This window comes from Numenius arquata, chromosome 11, assembly GCF_964106895.1.
Source record: "Numenius arquata chromosome 11, bNumArq3.hap1.1, whole genome shotgun sequence".
NCBI classification, from domain to species: domain Eukaryota; kingdom Metazoa; phylum Chordata; class Aves; order Charadriiformes; family Scolopacidae; genus Numenius; species Numenius arquata.
Window position 1 is genome coordinate 40,380,779 of NC_133586.1, and position 19,673 is coordinate 40,400,451.

The window sequence follows — 19,673 nt, forward strand, 5'->3', positions numbered from 1 at the left end:
CTTGCTAAAATTATTCAGTCACTGAGTTCATGATTTTTTCAATTTATCCATTAGCCTTCCGAGATTTGTAATTTTCCCCGGATAAAACATGAGCTAATAAATGTGAAGCTTGCGTTTCAGTTCCACTTTCACCTTGTGTTGCGTTTGCCTCCTTTTGCTTTAAAACAATCTCTTTGGGCTTACTACAATTCTCCGTCTGAATGACTGCTAGAGGAGTTGGTAATAATATTTTTTCCACTGTACCGTACTGCATTAACGCAGACCTGGGACACCAGGGTTTTGCTTTTCTCAGGGCGAGCGTTTCTCTCTGCTGGAAGCACACGACTGAGCTTGACTCCCCACATTACATTTTTAGGGGTATGAATGAGTAAGTGCACCAGCAGTGGAAGGCCCAGACGGTCAGGCCTGGCTCCCCGCCTTCCTCACATCACTGCGGCCACCCCAGACCTGTTCCGGAGACAAGGGAACATCCATTTGCTTGCACGCAGCAACTCACAAACTCTCTTCAGCGGTCAGAGCAATTACTCAGGGAACAACGGGGCAGTTGTAACTTGCAGACTTGAGCAGATCATCAATTTTATTATTTTTTTTTACTGTACGGCCTGTTAGCATCACGCAGGAATGACTCCCCCAGGACTTACCTTAAACAATTAGCGTGAGCTTGAAGTCAGGCCTAACAGTGGAATCAACCTGGACACCGAACTGCTTAAAACACAACGTTTGGCGAGTTCCTTAGGAGGAAGTGTGATGTGAGGCTACGCTGGGCGCCAGAAGAGGGCGGCCCCGCCGCTCGGTGGCAACCTTTGAACCCGACCTCCCTGCTTGAACCCCTGCATGAATTTGGGTCCCCAAACCACAAGGCCTCAGCTCCTTTGAGGTTTCCCCTCTCAGAGGGGCGCGGGGAAAAGCCAGGCCGAGGGGTGTACGCTGGGCCGGCCGTGGCGGCCTCTGTGACGGGAGCAGGGCCTCAGGGCCGGGGCGGGGCCGCAGAGGGGCGGGGCCTGTCCTTTGTGCGTCTGACGTCACGCCGCAGAGAAGACGCGAGAGGGGGAGAAGAGGAAGCGGTTTCTGCGCGCTCGGTCGCGGCCGCCATTTTGTTTGTGCGCGCAGGGCGGACACGGGGCTCGCTCGCCTGTTTTTTTTGAGCTGTAAGTGGCGGGAGTGGCCTTCCTCCTCGGGCTTTTTTCTTATCTTCGCTTTTTTCCTTTCTCCTTTACGTTTCTAGGGGGCTGAAGCAGAGGGGGGAGCAGAGGGTTTGGGGGAGGGGGCTGCTCGAGTCGCTTCGCCTCTGCGGCCTGGGGAGCAGGATGAGGGTAGAGGCCTGCGTGAGGCGTTGTTTGAGGAGGTGTTAGGGTGGGAGGAGGGATTCTCGGTACAGGACACCCCCCCCGTCAGGGGGAAGAAGGCTTCTGGGGAGGTGCCGGGGGGGGGGGGGGGGGGCGGAGGAGGGCGGGCAGAGCTGGGGCCTCGTGTGTGGTAGTTACTTTGGGGAGAGGGTGGGGGGTGGAGGGCAGCTCGGCTGCTCAGCTCGGCCTTCACGGGGGTGTCGTCGTCCCCTCCCCCCGGTTTCAGAGGCCTCCCGAGGGAAGGCCGGCGTGGCAGTGGCCGTGGGTTGGGGTAGTGTGTGTCTTTTGTGGGACCTGCTCTTGCCTGTCTGGGCCCCAGGGGCTCAGATCGGCCTGGCCCGGAGGACTTTGGTCATTTCAAAAGAATAAGCCTTTGACCTCCTCCGTTTCGTACAGCCTGCCAAGTTTTCGAGGAGAGACATTTAGAAATTGCTGCGTAGGCAGCTTATGGCAGGACGTTTGTGGCCTTCCTGACGCGCTTTACGTGTGGATCTTTTACAAAAGGTCCATGGTTCCTATTTGAGGATCCTTATGGCAAAATGTGGGAGTGAAAACGGCCTGTGATATGGAGTAGGACCACATGCCGTATAGGAATGCATATGTTCGTGTCAGCTGTCAGTATTACATAATCGAAGCGCTTCGGTGCATAAATTTAGAGGGAGTGCACGATAGTCAAAAAATCTTAAGGTGGCTCCTACTGTAAAATGGATTGTGGACACTTCAGGCCTTGCATAGACCGATTCTAACGATTTCCTCTTCATTTGCATTTACTTGGCTCCTTTAGGGGCAGAATTGGCAACTTCTGCCTTAATTCCAGTAATTCTGTGTGCACTTAACCGTGGTTAGGCAGCAGTTAGTCTTCAGCTAAACCTTTTCTCTAGTTTTCTGTGCCAAATGTCCATCTTTTCACACTCCCAACCCCCCCTCTGCATGACGCTTAAATGGTGAATTTATTTAGATATTTATTTAGATATTTGTCCACTATAGAACCTTAATGCAGCCTGTCTTCTGCCAAATGGGGAAGAAAAAGAAAAAGGCAATCCTGAATAAAATCCTTAGTTTGCCTATAACTGAGTGTGGGAACTCTTCACCTCAAAAGTAAAATAACTGAAGCCTGAGTGTGTTTCATAATTTGAGTTATGTAGGCTGAAAATAGAGGAAAATGGCTTTGGAGCTGGGTAAGAAGAAATTCAGCCATGTAAATGAAACAATAATTGGTTTTAATTTTGTCTTTATCCTTCAGGCATTCAATATATTAGTATTTTTATTTCTTATTAACATATCGTAAGTGAAGAAAATTTTTTAGGAGACCTAGATCATGACTGACTCAAAGGGTGTACCAGTCACTTATTTTTGCACAGTTTGTCACTCTGATTCCATTTTATTTGTATTTTAAAAACAGATTTCTGTGAAAAAGCATTGGTGCAGGTGTCAGTTGTGGTTTATTTTTAACTACCAGCCTGTCAAAAATATTACGAAAGTATCAGAAAATGTGTTTTTCAGAACAGGCTTACCACTTACATGTTCTAAAAGTTTGCTTCTTAATGCCTCCAGTTGGTATAGAGGTGACCAACTTTGTTCTGTGTAACTTTACACAATAGTGATATTTATTTTTTTTTAGTGCTGTCTATTTTTAAACTACTTTTCTTGCTGTCAGTGCTTACTATGGGAAACTTTTATTTGTCCTGTGTTAGTTCTTTCTTCAAAATATACTGAAATAGCTACGTAGTTTATTCTTATTTTCAAAAACTCCTGTGAAAGAAGAGTAAACAAATGATGGTTGGTTTTATTATACTCTTAATTCTATAGCTGTGCTTTACCTTCCTTTTTTTTTTTTTCTCAGTTGTGCATGTACCTGTTTGAACACAGAATTCCTGCATCTGAGATCCAGCAGCAGAAGTTGGTGGGTTTTGTCATTGGCGAATCAGCTTAATTATAAAGCACCCTCATACTTGCATGCTAATAGGGTTTAAAAACTGTATCTTGGCTCATAGTACTACAGAATTATATGTTAATATGTCGGAGTTCACTGTGATAGTCGCGAAAACTTCAAAAAGTGTCTATTTAACAGTGATCTGTAAACAGATTTGTGAGAGAAGGTTTTAGACTAATTGTACGTTTGACTTCCATGTAGTAATTTATGTACAATATAGTATGAAGAGCTAAATTCAGATTTTGTCAGAGAGGATATTTGAAGATTAAGGCCTCTCTCTAACAGAAGACTCCTTAAGGAAATTATTCTGTTTAGTCACTTGAGAGTTTATTTAAAACAACGCTTTATGACCTGTTTGAAGCTATTAGGTGAAGATGAGTTGGCCTATTTAATCTTGATTTGTGTTTCGTAACAGTGTTAGGATGAGCAAGCTACGTCTATTTGCCAAACCAAAATAATATGTGGGGAAGCTGAGGACAAAAAAATTGAGGAAATGGTTCTTTCTAGTTCAGTTGTATTTGATCAAATTACAGTAGTTGACTTGCATCTGCAGATACCAGTGTTAATGCTTTTGTCTTTTATGTGTTTTTGTTGATTTCTTTTTTTTCAGTCGCAGATGCGTCACTCAAAGCAATCTCATTGTCCTGAATGGGACGACAGAAAGAGCTGGGATCAAAGAAAGCACAGTAGCAGCCGTAAGCGCAGGAAAAGGTCCCACAGCAGTGGACAAGAAAGCAAGCACTATAAACCAAATCACATTTCAGAAAGGTATAAGACTCTGAATTGAGTAGCGCTGATGTTTCTTATTGTGTCTACAATAAATATATTTTCAGGATAAGAGTTTTTGAGTGCCCAAAGTTGGCAATTCCTTAAGGTTTGGCTCACTTTAAGACAAGCTTAAGAGGTAGTTGGTTTTGTTAACACAGTACCTGAAACATAAAATAGAAATTCTTTAATAAAAACCAGTAAATGTTAGTAGTTCATTTCACTGTTGTCAGTTTAGTATTGGTGTATTGAATACATTCAGTATTACATTTCAAGTAAAAAGTATGCCTTTTAATTTACTTAATGTGAACAAAAGGAAGAGAAGGTTTGTTAAATCATTTAATACAATGGTAAGTATGAGTTTCTCTTACTAATTTGGAGATGGTTTGCCTTTTTCCTAAATTGCCTTCACTGGAAAGATGTGTTTTTTCTGTTCTTGTTTTTGGTTTGGTTTTTTTTTTTTCCTTGAGAAGAAGACCCCATGGAATTCTTTTAAAAGCTTATGCTTATAAAATGCTGGGAGGGGTAGGTGTACAGCAATATGGAGGCTCTTGGCCTCAGCAGCTTTCTTAAAGGTTTTTTTTCTGTGCAGAAGATCCTTGATCCAGATACTCTCTGAGGATTTTAATGTTTAATGCAGAGCACTAAGACTAATGCTACTTATTTCAGTCTCCAGTTTTTATTTTTCCATTTTAACACTTTGAGCCTTGAAAGCATAGAAAGGGATTGTTGCTGTATGGAGTTTTATCCTGTGACTTTGGAGATTGTAATTAGTATATTTTAGGAAGCGTTTCTCCTTTTTGAGTCTGAGTTTCTTTCTTACTGTTCAAACTGTGGACGAATTATATGTTGTTCATGTGGATGGCTGCGATGTATTTGAGACTGACAAATGTTAGATTCCTAATAAAGTAACATCAAAAGCTTCGCTGTTTTTGGGGAGGGAGTCAATTAGAAAACATTCTTGATGTAAAGACATACCATGTAACTCTGTAACTCAGCTCAAGTCACTTATCTTGTTGGAACCTCAAGTTTTTGAAGTGGAGAACATTCACTTAAAATATATTTTCAGTCATTATTTGGACGATAGAGCCATAGATGAAAGAGACCATCACGACCGGAGATATGTTGAGGAATACAGAAATGACTTCTGTGAAGTATATGACCACAGGCATTATCACAGAGACTATGAAAAGAGTCACCATCATCACTATAGCAAATCCTCTGGTCGGAGCAGGAAAAGTAGTCATAAAAGGAAGCATAAGAGGCATCATTGCTCCAGTCACCAATCGCATTCGGTATGAGTAATTTTTAACTTTACTATTAATGAATTAGTGGTAATAGACGTCTTAAGTGAGTGTTAGAATTTCAATTCCTGGTCACAGTACTTTAAGAAATACTATATTATTAAAAAAGGATTTGTAGTTGAGTCCGTTTATGAGCATATAAATATGTTCTTAAGCCTTTTGGATCAGAGTGTTGGGTGGGGGGTGGCATTATCATTAGTACTAGTTATACAATGGGAACAGAGGCGGCCAGTAGTTAAAAATCTGTGGGATTAATCAGAAAAAATGTTGTCTCAGAATTGAAAACAGGTAACTATCCTATCTCAAAGTACAGTTGTCCCTTTTTGGTGTTACAGCATAGTGAACTGTGTTTTCTCAGGTGGACTGTGAGTTTCCATACATCCTATTAGTAAAAGTAATTGAAGTGACATGCCTTTCTAATGTAAGCTTAATTGGAGCTATGAAACGTGCATGTCTGGTAAATTGGTAAGAACAAACTCTACAGTTCTATACCTGATTCCAGAAAATTGATAAGCCAAGTGCCTGGCTAATGGTAGCTAATGTTTTACTGAAGATGGGATAAGTTTGCTGCTTGCCTCCTTTGAAGGCATGCTCTCTCAATTTCTTAGTATTGACATGATACACACTGATACATCTTCAGCTCCAGGTGTTTTATGTCGCATTTCTGCAATAGAAAACAGCAAATTGTATTAGATTATACAGTCCAAATTGAGGACTTCAGAATAATTTTTCTTCTCTCTCTAAACATGAGAGAAGTAAAATTACATGATATATTTTAATGTTTAGATTATATAAAATGTATGTTTTAGAGAAAAGAAACGTTTCACCTGACTGTAAGCTTAGATATGTAAATAAATACTGTTTGTTGCTATTTGCTAGCAAAGTATTAGAAATAGTGATGTTGCATTCTTAATCTGTCTTCAGTTATGCCACTGTTTGAGAGACAAAATTGTGTTGTTTTTTTCTGTTGCTTTATCACTTTAAGTATTTATCTGAAAATCTGTTCCTTGCCATGTTTTTCTTCTGTAACATAAACTGTGCCCTGTGAATTTCTGGGGACTGAATTTGAAATTGCTCCTGCCAACTGTTCGTGGCCTGGTGTGTAACTGAATGCCTGAATATCTCCCCGCTGAATGAATTGCGTATTCTGCCCTGAATTCACTCTGATATATTGATTGGCTGGACGATCTTGGTGCCGTTTCCAGAAGAGTCACCGAAGGAAAAGATCCAGGAGTGTAGAGGATGATGAGGAGGGTCACCTGATCTGTGAAAGTGGAGACGTTCTAAGAGCAAGATGTATAGAACATTTTTCAACACTTTTTAAAAACTTTTCAGCAAAAAATCTGTTTAGAATAGTATGTCAGAGGAGGGGGGCTAAAGAAATCTTCATTGCTCTTTTTGTTCTGTTTTTTTTTGTGCTTTTTTGTTTTTTTGCATATCTTCTTTTCTGTAGAATTTAAATACTGTGTTCAAAAAGTTCCAATTAGTAACTGAACTTGAATCTTGAGATTAGAACAAGAGATAGTTTTTTGGCTAACTGTTTTCATGACACCTGTCCAATAAAATAATGCATTCAGATGCTGAGATTTAAAGTAATTATGCTTTTGTAATGGCACATTTTTAAATCTACATTAATAATATTCGTTCTTGTTTGAATTGTTATATAATTCTAACTTGTGTTTGTTCTTTTTAGATGAAATTGTTGCAACTTTAGGAGAAGGAGCTTTTGGAAAAGTAGTGGAGTGCATAGATCATGATATGTAAGTGTCGATTATCTTTTATAAGTGGATCTCGTGACAGAAGACACCCCTTAGCTCAGAAATTAAGGCTCAGGGATGTTTTCTTTAATTGACTTTAAGCACAGTCAATTGCAGTGTTGCAGTATATTTAGGAAAGAAATTATACTGGTTTTGAGAGCTACCTTTTAAGCTTATTTCTAGTTGAAAATGTTTAAGGATTTTCAGGGGATACCAATCTGTCTCTGATAGTTTTTAAGGTTCTTCAGTCATCTTTTCCAATACTAAAAATGTGTTTTGTTTCTCCTGTTGCTCTGTGAAAGGCCCTTTTGTGGTATTGACTTCATACAAGATTTTATATAGACTTTGTTTTTCCTCTGAGAAAATTTCTTTTTTTGAGAATCTGTCTTTAACAACAATACACTTCTTTAACTATGTTTTTCTTGGGAAATACCTGCCTGGAAATGGTTTATTTGAAAAATAAACCTTTTTATAACTGTCCTGATTTTAGTTTTTTTCTATGCAAACTATATAACTGCATGGTGCAAACTACTAATTACTAAATAGATGTCATCCACCCTTTTTGAAGAGGGAGAACTATGTTCTGCTTCATTATGTTTTTCTATTGGTTCTACAAGTGCTGTTGCCTTAACTAGAGAATTTGAGGGTATGTAAGGAGTGCAGAATTGATCTGGGAGACTGAGAAGATGGTGCAATGATATGCTGAGAAAGTAGTTTTGATTCTTAGTGAAAGCAACTGCATGGAATTGGTTGAGCTGTAAATTTCTCTCCTCTGTCTCCATAATCAGAATTATCCTTTGAACTTTTACTGAATGCACAGTACTCCAGTATCCAATCTTTTTTTGATGGAATGGTAATGATGTGTTTGGTGGAGGAGAAGAAAATTACTGTGTTTCCACTACTTCTGTATGTGCTAGGAGATTTAAACAGTAAACCTCAGATTATTTTAACACATAACCTTATGTTTTATATCTGCAGTTCTGTGACATGGTTTTAGTGTTTTTTTTCCTCTGCCTTTGGTTTGTTTGTTGTGTCGTTTCACAAAATAAGTGTGTTCAGGAGCTTGAGATCATGTTGTGAGGAGAGACTGTATGCTTAAGTCATTGGAGTCTAAATATAGAGACGATTAAAAATTGTCTGTCACTGAATAGGATAGATTGAACGATGTGTATCTGTGTTCCATTTCAGTAACAGCCTTACATTTTGAATGTTACGGTGAGTGCAGGTCAGTTTTCACTGGTACACAATACTCAGAATCTAAACTTCAGAAGTTATTCAATTCCCCTGATGCCATAGGAGAACTGGAAAAGAACCAGAACAAGTTCTGCAAGTTGCAGGAAAAAATGCCAGATTTTTGCAGTGCTTTCCTCAAATGAGAACTTTGCTGAACTTTTTTAATCACGTTGCAGGTGGATTCCTGATATTTATTCTGCCTCAGATGAGACAGTAAGACTGAGAAGTAGTTAATTTATGCTATGAGTATTTGACAAAGGAAAGATCAGTATTGCATTTCTTCATAAAAACAGTTCTGGTTAAGTGCAGTGTGCTTAAGACAAATTCCCGTAATACAACTCAAAATTCTCTGTGACCTTTAAACTTCCTGTATTTTTTTTATTAAAATCGAGCTGCTTTGGGGTTGTTGGTCTTTAAACAATAATTGGCTCAGTTTGTGATGCTTTACTTTCTTTTAAAGGAGAGGAATGCATGTAGCAGTTAAAATTGTGAAAAATGTTGGTAGATACCGGGAAGCAGCCCGTTCAGAAATACAGGTGTTGGAACACTTAAACACCATGGATCCAAGCAGCACTTTGTAAGTATAAAATTAGAATACTACGGATTTGCAGAAGATAATTATTCAATAAATTAAATTTTCATTTGGTTTGGTTTTTGTTTCTTTTTTAAGCCGCTGCGTCCAGATGCTGGAGTGGTTTGATCATCATGGCCATGTTTGCATTGTTTTTGAGCTACTGGGACTTAGTACTTACGACTTCATTAAGGAAAACAGCTTTCTGCCATTTCATATTAATGACATTAGAAATATGGCTTATCAAATCTGCCAATCTATAAACTGTAAGTAAATCTCAATACTCTTACCACATATATTCTTTTTTTTTTTCTTTAGGAAAGAAATGGATTAATTACGACATACTGTTCTTTTTTTTTCCTTTTAGTTTTACACCATAATAAACTAACTCATACTGATTTAAAGCCTGAAAATATTTTGTTTGTGGAGTCTGATTACATAGTGAAGTACAATGCCAAAATGGTAAGTTTGTTCTTTGTTTCTCCCAACTTGAGTCGGGCTACTTCTGTCTTCATCTAAACTTTTATTAAAAAAAAGTCTGTGTAGAAACATCAAGTGATGTTTCCTTGAATTTTTTTATGCTCTTTGAGATGTGCTGGCTTTTTGCTAAGGAAGTAACTTTGCTTTGATTCAAACTAAACTGAATAAAACACGAAGACATGATGTTAGGATGGGAACTCGTCTGCGCAAATCACTTGTAGTGGTGACCGAAGTACAAGTTTCTTTTCATGTTGCTGATCTTTTTTCAAAGTATAAAAACCTATTTGAGACAGAGAAGCAATATGGACTTCAGTCTCTCTCTAGCTTATGCATAAGGCTTGATTTTATTTTTTTTATTTTAGAGCTAAAATTACATAAATGAGTATATGCACCAATAGATAGAAAAAATTAAGGTAACAACTAACTGAAGTTAACTTGAGGGTTAATAAAAGAGGAAAGGAGCTCTGTTACTGTGGGAAAGGCCTTCGCTCAGTTGCTTGGAGTATTCAGATTCAGTCACTTTGTTACCAGCTCCTCTTTCTTAGACCTTGAGCTGAATAAGAATTGATGTATTTGGAAGGAGTGTTCTTTTACATAGGTTTAATTTTTAATGTTTTATGTTAACTGATATTTTGAAGATGAAATAATGTCATGTATACCTTTTGCCTAAGCATGCCTTTAAAATACACTAACAAATAGCATTTTGATTTTCTTGCAGAAGCGAGATGAACGCACTTTAAAGAACACAGACATCAAAGTCGTTGATTTTGGAAGTGCAACTTTTGATGATGAGCATCACAGCACACTAGTGTCTACAAGACATTATAGAGCTCCTGAGGTTATTTTAGGTCAGTAAAGGCTTGTAAACCTTCTGACAGTTAATTACGGTTCATTCAGATGCCTTTACTTCATAAACTGGAGCAGTTGCTCGTGCTTCTAATAATAAAGTCCTCTCTCACAGATTGTGATGTTAGAATTCTTGAGACTAAACAGTAAAAGAAATAGTCTAAACTATTTTAGCAGTACTCTAAAAAACAAAGTCCAAATGAGTTCCTCTCCCACCAAGGTTTTAGGAGAGGTGTTGAGGGGAAAATGGGCATCAGTAAATGCATGGAAACTGGGCATATGCTTTGTGGATTACAAGTTTTGAGAATGTATTAAAAAGTAACATGTAAACTTTGCCTCTTTTGCAGCACTGGGTTGGTCTCAGCCTTGTGATGTTTGGAGTATTGGGTGTATTCTAATTGAGTATTACCTGGGATTTACAGTGTTTCAGGTATGTAGATAAAATCAAATTGAACGGTTTTGTTACCAGACTACTGATTTCATCTTTTAATGACGTGTACTTAACTATTACTGTAAAAGGCATGATCTTACAGGCTTTTTGAAGGTTATGTACCTGAGATTGGAAAGACAGCATGTGTATATGGTAATTTGATGTCTGGGATACATCCTTCAGACTACATAAGATGATCTCTTGTGGCTTTTTGGGTGACGAAGCCTGTCTAGATTCTGAGGATGCTATTGCAATAAGAGTAAATAAAATGTACAAAACTTAGTGTATGAACTCTGTTGTTCAGGGTCCATCTTAACTGTGGAAAGTGCTCTATAACAAGCTGCACTGCATGATCTATTTGTAATAATTTAAGGTAATGATGTATAAAGATACTGCGATGGTACTCCAGCAAACACCCTGTTTGTAGATGAGTGTTGTTACCAAGAGGCTGAGAGTAGAAAAATGTGTTAAGTGTATTCACTGCTTTTTCCACAGACACATGATAGTAAAGAGCACTTGGCAATGATGGAAAGAATACTAGGGCCTCTGCCAACTCACATGATCAAGAAATCCAGGTAAGTTTGTCATAGAAGTAAGTTGCCTAATACTTTCCTCTTATAAGAGAAGTCTTTAACGTTTTCATTGTTAGCCGTGAGCTTCTGAAGATCAAGAAAGAGTTGCAGGCTTCTCGTTACCTATTACTCTGTTGCAAGAAATCGTGTCAGATTTAGGTGAATTAAACAGCTGACAGTAGTCCTCTTTTCAGGTTTTAGTCTAAATGTCAGCCTCTTGAACAATAACTGAGTATGAATATTCAGAGTCTTTAAAGCTAAGTTTGGTATGGTCACCACAACAGGACTAGACACCCATTTTTCTATAAACTGTGAGAATAAAGAACCTGCTGCGACCACATTTATATTGAGAGGAAAAAGAGGGTCCTGTCTTGCTAATACAGCTGCCAGCCTCTTCCACTGTCCCTTCATATCCCTCAGGCACATGCTGCAGTGATCTTTCCTTCTTCCTCAAAGACAACTACATGCAGCAGGAGGTTCCCACCTCCATTGCCAGGAGAAGCAGCCAGCATGGGATTTTCCCCTAACCCTGATGTCCAAAATCTAGAGCTCATGAGACTTGATGGTCCATTCTCTTTCTGAAACAAGTTGTCCTCTTGCCAGCTAATCTAGATATTCCTGTCACTCGTGTTATAGTAGATTTCCAATAATTCTGGGTTGGGTGGTGTATTTAGTTTTTTACAGTTTTCCAGCTGATTGATAATGCATTTTAAAAAAAATGAGAAAAAACTTTGAAAGCTGCAATTGGAATGGATTCGGGTAGTATTAAAAAATAAGATGCTACTTATATAGCAGTGTTTAATGCGATGCTGAGGTGTGGATTTGTCAGAACTTGGTTTGCAGTGGTAGTCTCATGTATCGACAGTACGGTTTTTGAAGACATTTAGGAATACCTGATTTTTTTTTAAGTGGTTAGCAACTATTTAACACTGCATATTTTATAAGAAGTGTTTTTTAGAAGTTGATAGCTTGACAAGCTGACTTTGTTACTAGCAGATGAGATCGAGTTGTTCTCTTGGAACACCTGAAAGCATCCATTTCTTTAAATGTCAGTAATGGAAAACATGTTTTCAGTGGCTGGGTTGGTGATTGGGGTACCGAAGGATCTGCTTTCTATATAATGTGACAATGAGAATATAAAAGCAACAGGTCTCTGAATAAATATTAGCTAAAAGAGATGGTAGCTCCCAGATGCAGATGTGCAGGACCACTTTTTACGTAACTTAGAACTTTACACACTGGCGCTATTTTAAAATTATTTTCCTCGTCATGCAGAAAGCATTATTTTCACCACGATCAATTGGACTGGGATGAACACAGCTCTGCAGGACGATATGTTCGGAGACGCTGTAAGCCCTTAAAGGTAGGAGACAGCATTTTTATCATTTTGTGCGATTGGCAGTTGTGAAAGATCTCTCTAAAATACTTCCTTTTTTTCCTTCTTTCAGGAATTCATGCATTGCCAAGACACGGATCATCAGAGTCTGTTTGACCTTGTTCGCAGGATGCTGGAATATGACCCTGCCAAAAGAATTACTCTTGATGAAGCCTTGCAGCATCCTTTTTTTGAACCATTAAATAAATAAATACATTTGAAGATCTTTTATGCTTCTCCAGGGAGATTTCCTAGACTGTGTCAGTCAACAGAGGTTGCATGAAACTTTTGTAAACTTTAAATTATTTTGTACAGTTAAGCCTGTAAATAGTTATATATGTTTTGTATAACTGTTACGTTTACCTTGTTGAACTGTTGTAGTCTTATGGGTATCGAAGTGAAAAATAAAAGTAATTTTCATTTTTGAAAATGGGTTTCTCTTTGAAACTATCCATCTCCTTTTGCAGATGGGGCTAGTTAAGCATCTGACTTGAGAACTACCTTCCTTTTATTAGTCATAAAGAAAAGATGTGAAGGGCTAAGGCTGCCTGGTCGTGCTGTGTAGTACTTGGTGACAGCATTCTGAAACGTGGTTGGAAGCAGTGTGTGTTCGAAGTAGGTATCTCTTTGGTGGCTGCTAATTTGTCTCTGGAATTTTGTCCGATGCTTTCACTGTTAAGTATTTATAGGTAGTTTTTTTTGTTAAGGTCTGAAAAGTAACATATTTACAGTATCATTTTGATCCATTGAATTTCCAGCGTTCTCATAAGGTTTTTGAAAGGACTGTACTGCCCCTGGAGAAAAACACACGCTGCAGAGTTGTGGTACAGTTAAGCCCTTCTCTTGCAATAGTAACAAAGTTATCCTGAAGTCTTCATATTTCTGTAGAGCTTGATCTCTAGTTACTGGTTAGTAACCTTGGCAACTGAGAAACGCTGTTATCGGACTGTAACACAGGAAGGAGAAGGATGGATTCTCAGTTGAGACTCTGAACTCGGATGCCGAGTTGAGAAGAAAATGGCACTGCTTTCCAAGCCCCTTTAATGCACTTTGGTAGTTTTTGCTCTTCCCTGTTTAAGTTGATGTTCTCTTGGTCTTGCTCAAGGCTCCCTTAGCCCGTGTGACACAGCCTGGACGGCTCTCTGAGCAGGAGGAAGGACCCGTGGTGGGGTTCGTCCAGGCTGTCCGTGTAGGTGTAATGTGTAAGTTGTGGCCTTTTATTGCGGTTCTGGCTTTTACCACGCAAGGCTTTCTTAAGGAAACAGTAAATTGTTTCAGCTCCGCAGGAGCCTGACTTCAGGTTTTGTGCTTGCTGAGTAAGTCCTAATGCACGGTAAGGTTTTAAACCGATGTCCTTGTTCCGCTGATGTGGAGGAGGCTTAATTTGCAAGAGGCTTCAGGCACGCATATCTCTGGCTTGGGGGTAGAACGTAGCCGGGACCGGGCTTTGAAAGCTTATCTTCTGTAAGCAGTGCCACCTGCCGTGCGCGATTCTGTCTCATAATAGACACCCTCCTTCCTGGGATGTTGATATTTACATCATTGTTTCTTCTCTGCGTGACAGCAAACGTAACAGCTGGTACCTTCCAGGGCAGCGGTGACCACGGGAGGACAGGAGTGAATTCCTTCCCTCGCTTCTTCCCACACCTCCAGAGGCAAAGCACTTGGCTGAGCCTATCAGCTGAGCAATGCAAATCAAAGGCAGATGGGGGGGGGGGGGGGGGAAGAGTTTATGTGCTGTTATAACTGTAAAACTGTAGCTATAAAACAGTTCTATCAAAATTAGGGAAAGATTGTGTACTTTTGCTTAAGGAGTAGCGCTAGCCTTTGTTAATGTAGTTACTAAAGTGCATTGCACTTGCTAAAGGAAAAAAAAAAAAGTGTTATAAAAACCTGTTAAAATCCACTTTCCTCCTCCCCATAAACTTAAAAAAACGTGCTGTTGAGATGAATACGGCATCTGCAGCGAGGCGCTGAGTAGTTTTGCAGGCCTTAGGGTGTGTACAAAAGCAGTGTTAGTTTGAAGGGGCACAAATCCGGGATCCCGAGGCTCCCGGGGGAGCAGCCGGGGGGGGTCTGTGTCTAACAGGTCTGATTCTTCCTGCCCTCTGCCCCTCGGGGGGGGGTGGTGGTGGTTTGTCTTTACTAGGGATGAGATTTTTGTACTAACTGCCTGTAGCTGTTGGAAAATAGTTATCCATTCGCGTCTTTCGCCACTCTTCTCATTTTTAGCTCTAGAAATAGAGCCTGTAAATGGGAATGGTTGAGCCAGGCAGACCGACAGCGTGTATTTCCATAACGGGTCGTTAACGTGGGTTATCAAACACGGATGATAAGGCAAAGTAAAGCTGGGGTTTATTTTTAAGTGAACGGAGCAGGCTTTGCCTCTGAAGTGCAAACAACGTACGAGGTCCAGAACTTCAGAAGCTGAGCGGGAGGTTCGACTTCACAGGAAAGGGTTAGATAGTTCTGGGCGGAGGGTTTAGCAGCTTACGGTTGTGATCGGTCCTTCCTTCATGGGGGTCATCTCTGGTGTAAGGAGGGCTCAGGTTCTCCTGACGCCTTTGAGGACAAGGTGCTTTGTGCCCTGGGAGCTCCCCCATGGTGATGGTTCTGTGTGTGCGATCGATGGAGCTCATAAGCAAAGTCTGAGCAGGTTCATAGAAAGGAGGGGGGGGGGGAAGGTAAGGAAGAGAATTGCTCACAAAAACCTGGAGTTCTCTTCCTTGTGTCTTCAGGCATGTGAGGAAGAGCAGGAAATAGTTGTGACACGGGTGACACAGATTTGCCTGGCTAACTGCTTTGGAAATAGTGGCTACAAAAAAGGAGTGTAGATGTCCAACACAGCAGTCGAGCGGTCTGCAGGCGGGTGTTTCGCTACCACAGTCACCAGATAGTGTCACCAGCCCTGCGAGCATTTTCTGACTCTGTCCTGGGCTTCACCTACCTCTTGGAGAAGTAAGAGTTGCTCCGAGAAGGGCAGGGACTTCCAGAGGCGAAGACTAGCTTTGGGTTCGAATAGTTCGTGCTCAGAGTCCAGACAGGCATTAAGTTATCTGGGGGTGTTTTACAGGTGAGCTAAGGGTTGGTGCGATGCAGTCTGTAGCAGCGAGGGGTGTTTGGCAAAATCTGGGGGTACTTAACTGCTTTCGTGTAAGGAGTTTCTCTCCTTCGGAGGCTCCCTGAAGCAGATGGGCCACTTTCCTGGGGTAAAATCGGTAAGTGTCGGTGGTGGAAGGCTCTGCAGATCACGCCTCGCAGCCCGACCAGGGGCTGTAGCACAGAAGGAGCGAAAATCCCCAGCGGTTGACACCTTTTCCAGGTCCTGCTCGTTGGGGTGGGTGGGGGGGGAGAGGTCGTTTCCCAGCCTGGTGCGCCTCCCCCCGCGGGAGGCCGGGTGCCCGTTGTCCGGCCGGGGGCTCCCGCTCCGCCCGCCCCGGCCCCGCTGGAGGGCGCCCGATCCCGCAGCACCCCGCACCGGCTCTCACCCTGCCCCGCACCGCCCGCGCCCCGCAGGGCACCGCCGGCATCCCCGGGGGGAGGGAAAAGGGGAACGGTCCCCGCGGGGGGGGCCGGGCAGCGGGGGTGGGATCTGTTCGGCGTAAATCCCCCATGGGGGGCGGCGGGCCGCGCTCGGAGCATCCCCCCCTTCCCCGGCGCGGGGGAGGCGGCGGGGGAGCCGCCACCCCCCGCTTCCTCCGTTTAAGACCCGGGCCGGCGGGGCGAGCGGAGGAGAAGCGGCCGCTCCGCAGCTGCCGGCCCCACTTCCGCGGCGGGGCGCGCAGCGCGCAGGGCGGGCGCTGGATGCGGGGGGAGGCGGGCGGCTGCCGAGCGGGTCCCCGCGCAGCGGCGCGGAGCGGGGCGCGATGAGCGCGGGCAGCGGGGCCGCCGCCGCGGCCGGCACCGCCACCTCCGCCCTCTGCCTGCTCCTCTCCCTCACCGCCGTGGCCGTCTCCCTGCTGCTGGGCGCCAAGACGGCGGAGCTGCAGGGCCGGTTGGCCGCGCTGGAGGAGCGGGGCGCCGCCGGCCACGGGCCGCTGCTGGACGCGCTGCAGCCGCGCGTGGAGCGGATCTTCCGCGAGGTGAGTGGCCCCCGCGGCACCCACGGGCGGGACCGGGGGGAGAAGCCTGGGGAGGGAGCTCCGGTCCCGCTGCGGCGCGGGGAGCTCCCGGGCTCGCTCCCTCTGCCACCGGCTTCGCTTCCCCTGTGGAAAAACTTCCCCTTTGGAAAAACTTACTCCCTTTTACCAAACTCTTTTTTTTTTTTTTTTTTTCCCCTTTTTCTTGCCGCTGCCGTCAATGAGACCGTGGGGCGAGGCGGGGCAAAGCCCGTCTGGTTTTTAGCAGGGCAAATGCCCCAGGTGGAAAGGCGAGCAGGGTAATCTTTGAGAACACGCCACTCTCTCCCTCGTTCTATTCACTGGCAAAGGTAACCCGAGCGCTTAAATACTGTTTATCTTTGGATGTAATGGACTATAATTTCCTTGTTAGAAATTTATGAACGTGATCCCTGTTATCTGGACTGTCTATCGCAGGGTATCATGTGGTCCAGCGGTGCTGAACTGATTTATGGCGGGTAGAGAAGACCAGCAACTGGTTACTTCACTTTCAGTCCCAGGGTTTTCTGAAATTATTCAATAAGGATTTCAGTGCTGAAAGGTTTCTCCTACTCGGAGGACAATTATCCACACTGACGCCCTTCTCCGTAACTAAACCAAATCTCTGGGAGAAGTTACCCTTGATCCCAGGGTTATATTTTTCCCCCGACTCTGGTGTTTAGGTTTGGGGCTTTTTACAGGCAAGGGGGATGGGGAGGGCTCCCATCACTCATAGGAAACACTTGAAGATCCCGCAGTCGGTTTGCTGGATTTGTGTAAACAGTAGTTCATAAAGCGCAGGAAAATCCAACACGGCTCAGGGAGCTGCCGCGGGACGCTCCCCAGTGATCGATTCTGACATCTGGGGAAGGTTTTACACTGGGATTTTATTAATGGCCTGACTGGGGTGCAAAACACGGCACGGCATTAAAATCGTTACAGCCACGGAGCCTCAATCGTGCAAAAATGTATTTTTTTTATGCAGTGCCTTCCAGCTGCGAGCGGCTCTGGGGAGCGGGGTGGGACGGAGGGGGGATGGAAGCAGCACTGGGGGGACGGGGACACGGTCCCTCCCGCTGCGTCTTACTGTTGGGAGTTACGGCGAGGGCACTGCTGGCACCGCCGCAGCGTGTCCGTCCTCCTGGAAACTTGGTGGATGTGCCTTGATAAAAGGGAAATGTTAAAAAATATTTTTTTTGTGTGTGTGAAAACTCTGAATACCAGAACAGAGGGGTGCTTGTGAGGCGTAATCCCAAAACCTAGTTAACGTCTTTTTCTCCAGGCAGGAATTAGCCTGCCAGTCGTGGCAGTGGTTCTCTTCCAATTACTCCAATAAATGTGCTTAGCAATGGGAATGGTTTCTGTGGCACTGCCTAAGATCATGTGCAACCTCTTGCTGAGATTTAGTTAAGTGTGGAAAGCTTGTTTTGTACTGGGAACGCTCAGATGGAGATTGTACAGGGGAAAATAAAGCAAAACCACATAATTGGGTCTCTAATGCAAGAGTGAGCTTGTTGAAACATTTAGTATGCCCAAACTTTTGTCAATACTGAAAGCAAATTTTGAAACGAGTTACAGATTGAAGGAATTGCGTGGTCGCGATTGTGCTATCTATTAACAGTCATTTGAAATGAAGTTATTCATCTATATTAAAGTTTCAGAAAGTGTCTGTTTCTTGACCAAACTCCTCTCTGTTACATAAGCCCCTCGCTCATCGGGCGACTTCTCTCCTCTCTGTGCTTGGGAGTTTCTGGAGAGAGCGAGAGAGTATTTCCATCATCGTGAACATCAACTGGTGCCTGGGGTCAGTTGTTTTTTTTGGTTTTGTTTTTTTTTTTTTTTTTTTTTTTTTGTTAAATTCTGCGTTGGTCCTCCTTTGAAGTTTACCACAACATTTCAGAAGCGAAACCAAAGCTCCATACGCTCCCTGTGCATGACCCGGCAGACTTTTGTTCTCTGTTGCTGCCCAAAAAGCATTACCCCATATCCCGATCGAGGGCTTTGCCGGCGTAATTTATGGCAAAGCTGCCTATAAAGAGCAGCAGCTACAACACCAACATGCTGGCTCTGTTCCTTCCAGTGTTGTTTTAATGTTTGGCAAGTAAAAGAGGATAGGAAATAATAAAGGAAGGGTGAGTGTGTAGTTAAGGCAATGAAAGCCGATTTGGACAACTAGGATTTAGTTTCTGGCCCCGTGACAGGCATCCATCTGACTTTGGAGAAATCGCTGATTTTCATGCGGTGGGACCTTGCCCTTCCCTTGGCTGTTCCTTTAGGAGGATATGCTGCTGGGTCCTGCTTTGATGCCCTCTGGAACAGCGTGGTCCAACTGTGGCAGCATCTCCACTTGCTCTACGTCAAAAGCCCCAATTTGAAGCGCGTGCTTTTCGTACTGGAGGGAAGATGTTAACGGGAGGATTATAGAAGCATCCAGTTGTTGTAAACAAAGCTGGACCGTTTTGTTCACAAAGGATTTATTGTCCACGGTAGGGAGAGAGTGTCCAGATTAATCAGTTTCATGACAAGAACAATTCAATGGGAGAACAGAGGACTCGCTCCAGGATTCAGGATTCAGACCCCTCTGCTGTTCCCAGTGCTGCCGCTGAACTAAAAGGATAGAAGAACTTATTTTCATTTCCTCGAGCATCTTCATCATCCAAATTACTTTAAAATAAACACAGAAAAATTGAGCAACTCCCTAACATTTAGGCTGGCTGTCAGAAAAGTCCCTTTAGATACTTTCTTGACGCTTTTTCTCAAGGAAAGCACACACGCTGCAGGAGGCAGCTTGGATCCGTCTCCTCTTCAGACTTCCCTCAGGACAACTCCTCTGTCAGGTGCTATGAAACCGCATTGATACTTTCAGGACCTCTTAGCATCATATCTGAGCAGCTGGAGAGGAATTCTAGCATGGGATTCCGACAACAGATAAAACCACTTAATCCCCAGAATAAAAGGAAAAGA

The 19,673-nt window shown here is 43.0% G+C and overlaps 1 protein-coding gene across 1 annotated transcript; it reads left to right on the forward strand.

Annotated features, from left to right (window-relative positions):
• The first annotated feature begins 1,031 nt into the window (after positions 1-1,031).
• On the forward strand, positions 1,032-13,038 carry CLK4 (CDC like kinase 4). The gene is made up of 14 exons (XM_074155380.1): positions 1,032-1,148; positions 3,190-3,249; positions 3,890-4,047; positions 5,114-5,339; positions 6,554-6,644; positions 7,042-7,108; positions 8,799-8,915; positions 9,009-9,175; positions 9,277-9,371; positions 10,108-10,237; positions 10,583-10,665; positions 11,161-11,240; positions 12,513-12,600; positions 12,686-13,038. The coding sequence occupies exons 2-14, from the start codon at positions 3,196-3,198 to the stop codon at positions 12,821-12,823; spliced, it is 1,494 nt and encodes a 497-aa protein (XP_074011481.1). The 5' UTR covers positions 1,032-1,148; positions 3,190-3,195; the 3' UTR covers positions 12,824-13,038.
• Positions 13,039-19,673: the final 6,635 nt, after the last annotated feature.

Excerpts from the sequence above, each read along its gene's own strand:
- CLK4 (XM_074155380.1), top strand. The coding sequence starts at position 3,196 with ATGTACCTGTTTGAACACAGAATTCCTGCATCTGAGATCCAGCAGCAG. Across the intron at positions 7,109-8,798 it reads GAGTGCATAGATCATGATAT|GAGAGGAATGCATGTAGCAG; the intron begins GTAAGTGTCGAT and ends TTTCTTTTAAAG. Across the intron at positions 10,238-10,582 it reads AGCTCCTGAGGTTATTTTAG|CACTGGGTTGGTCTCAGCCT; the intron begins GTCAGTAAAGGC and ends CCTCTTTTGCAG.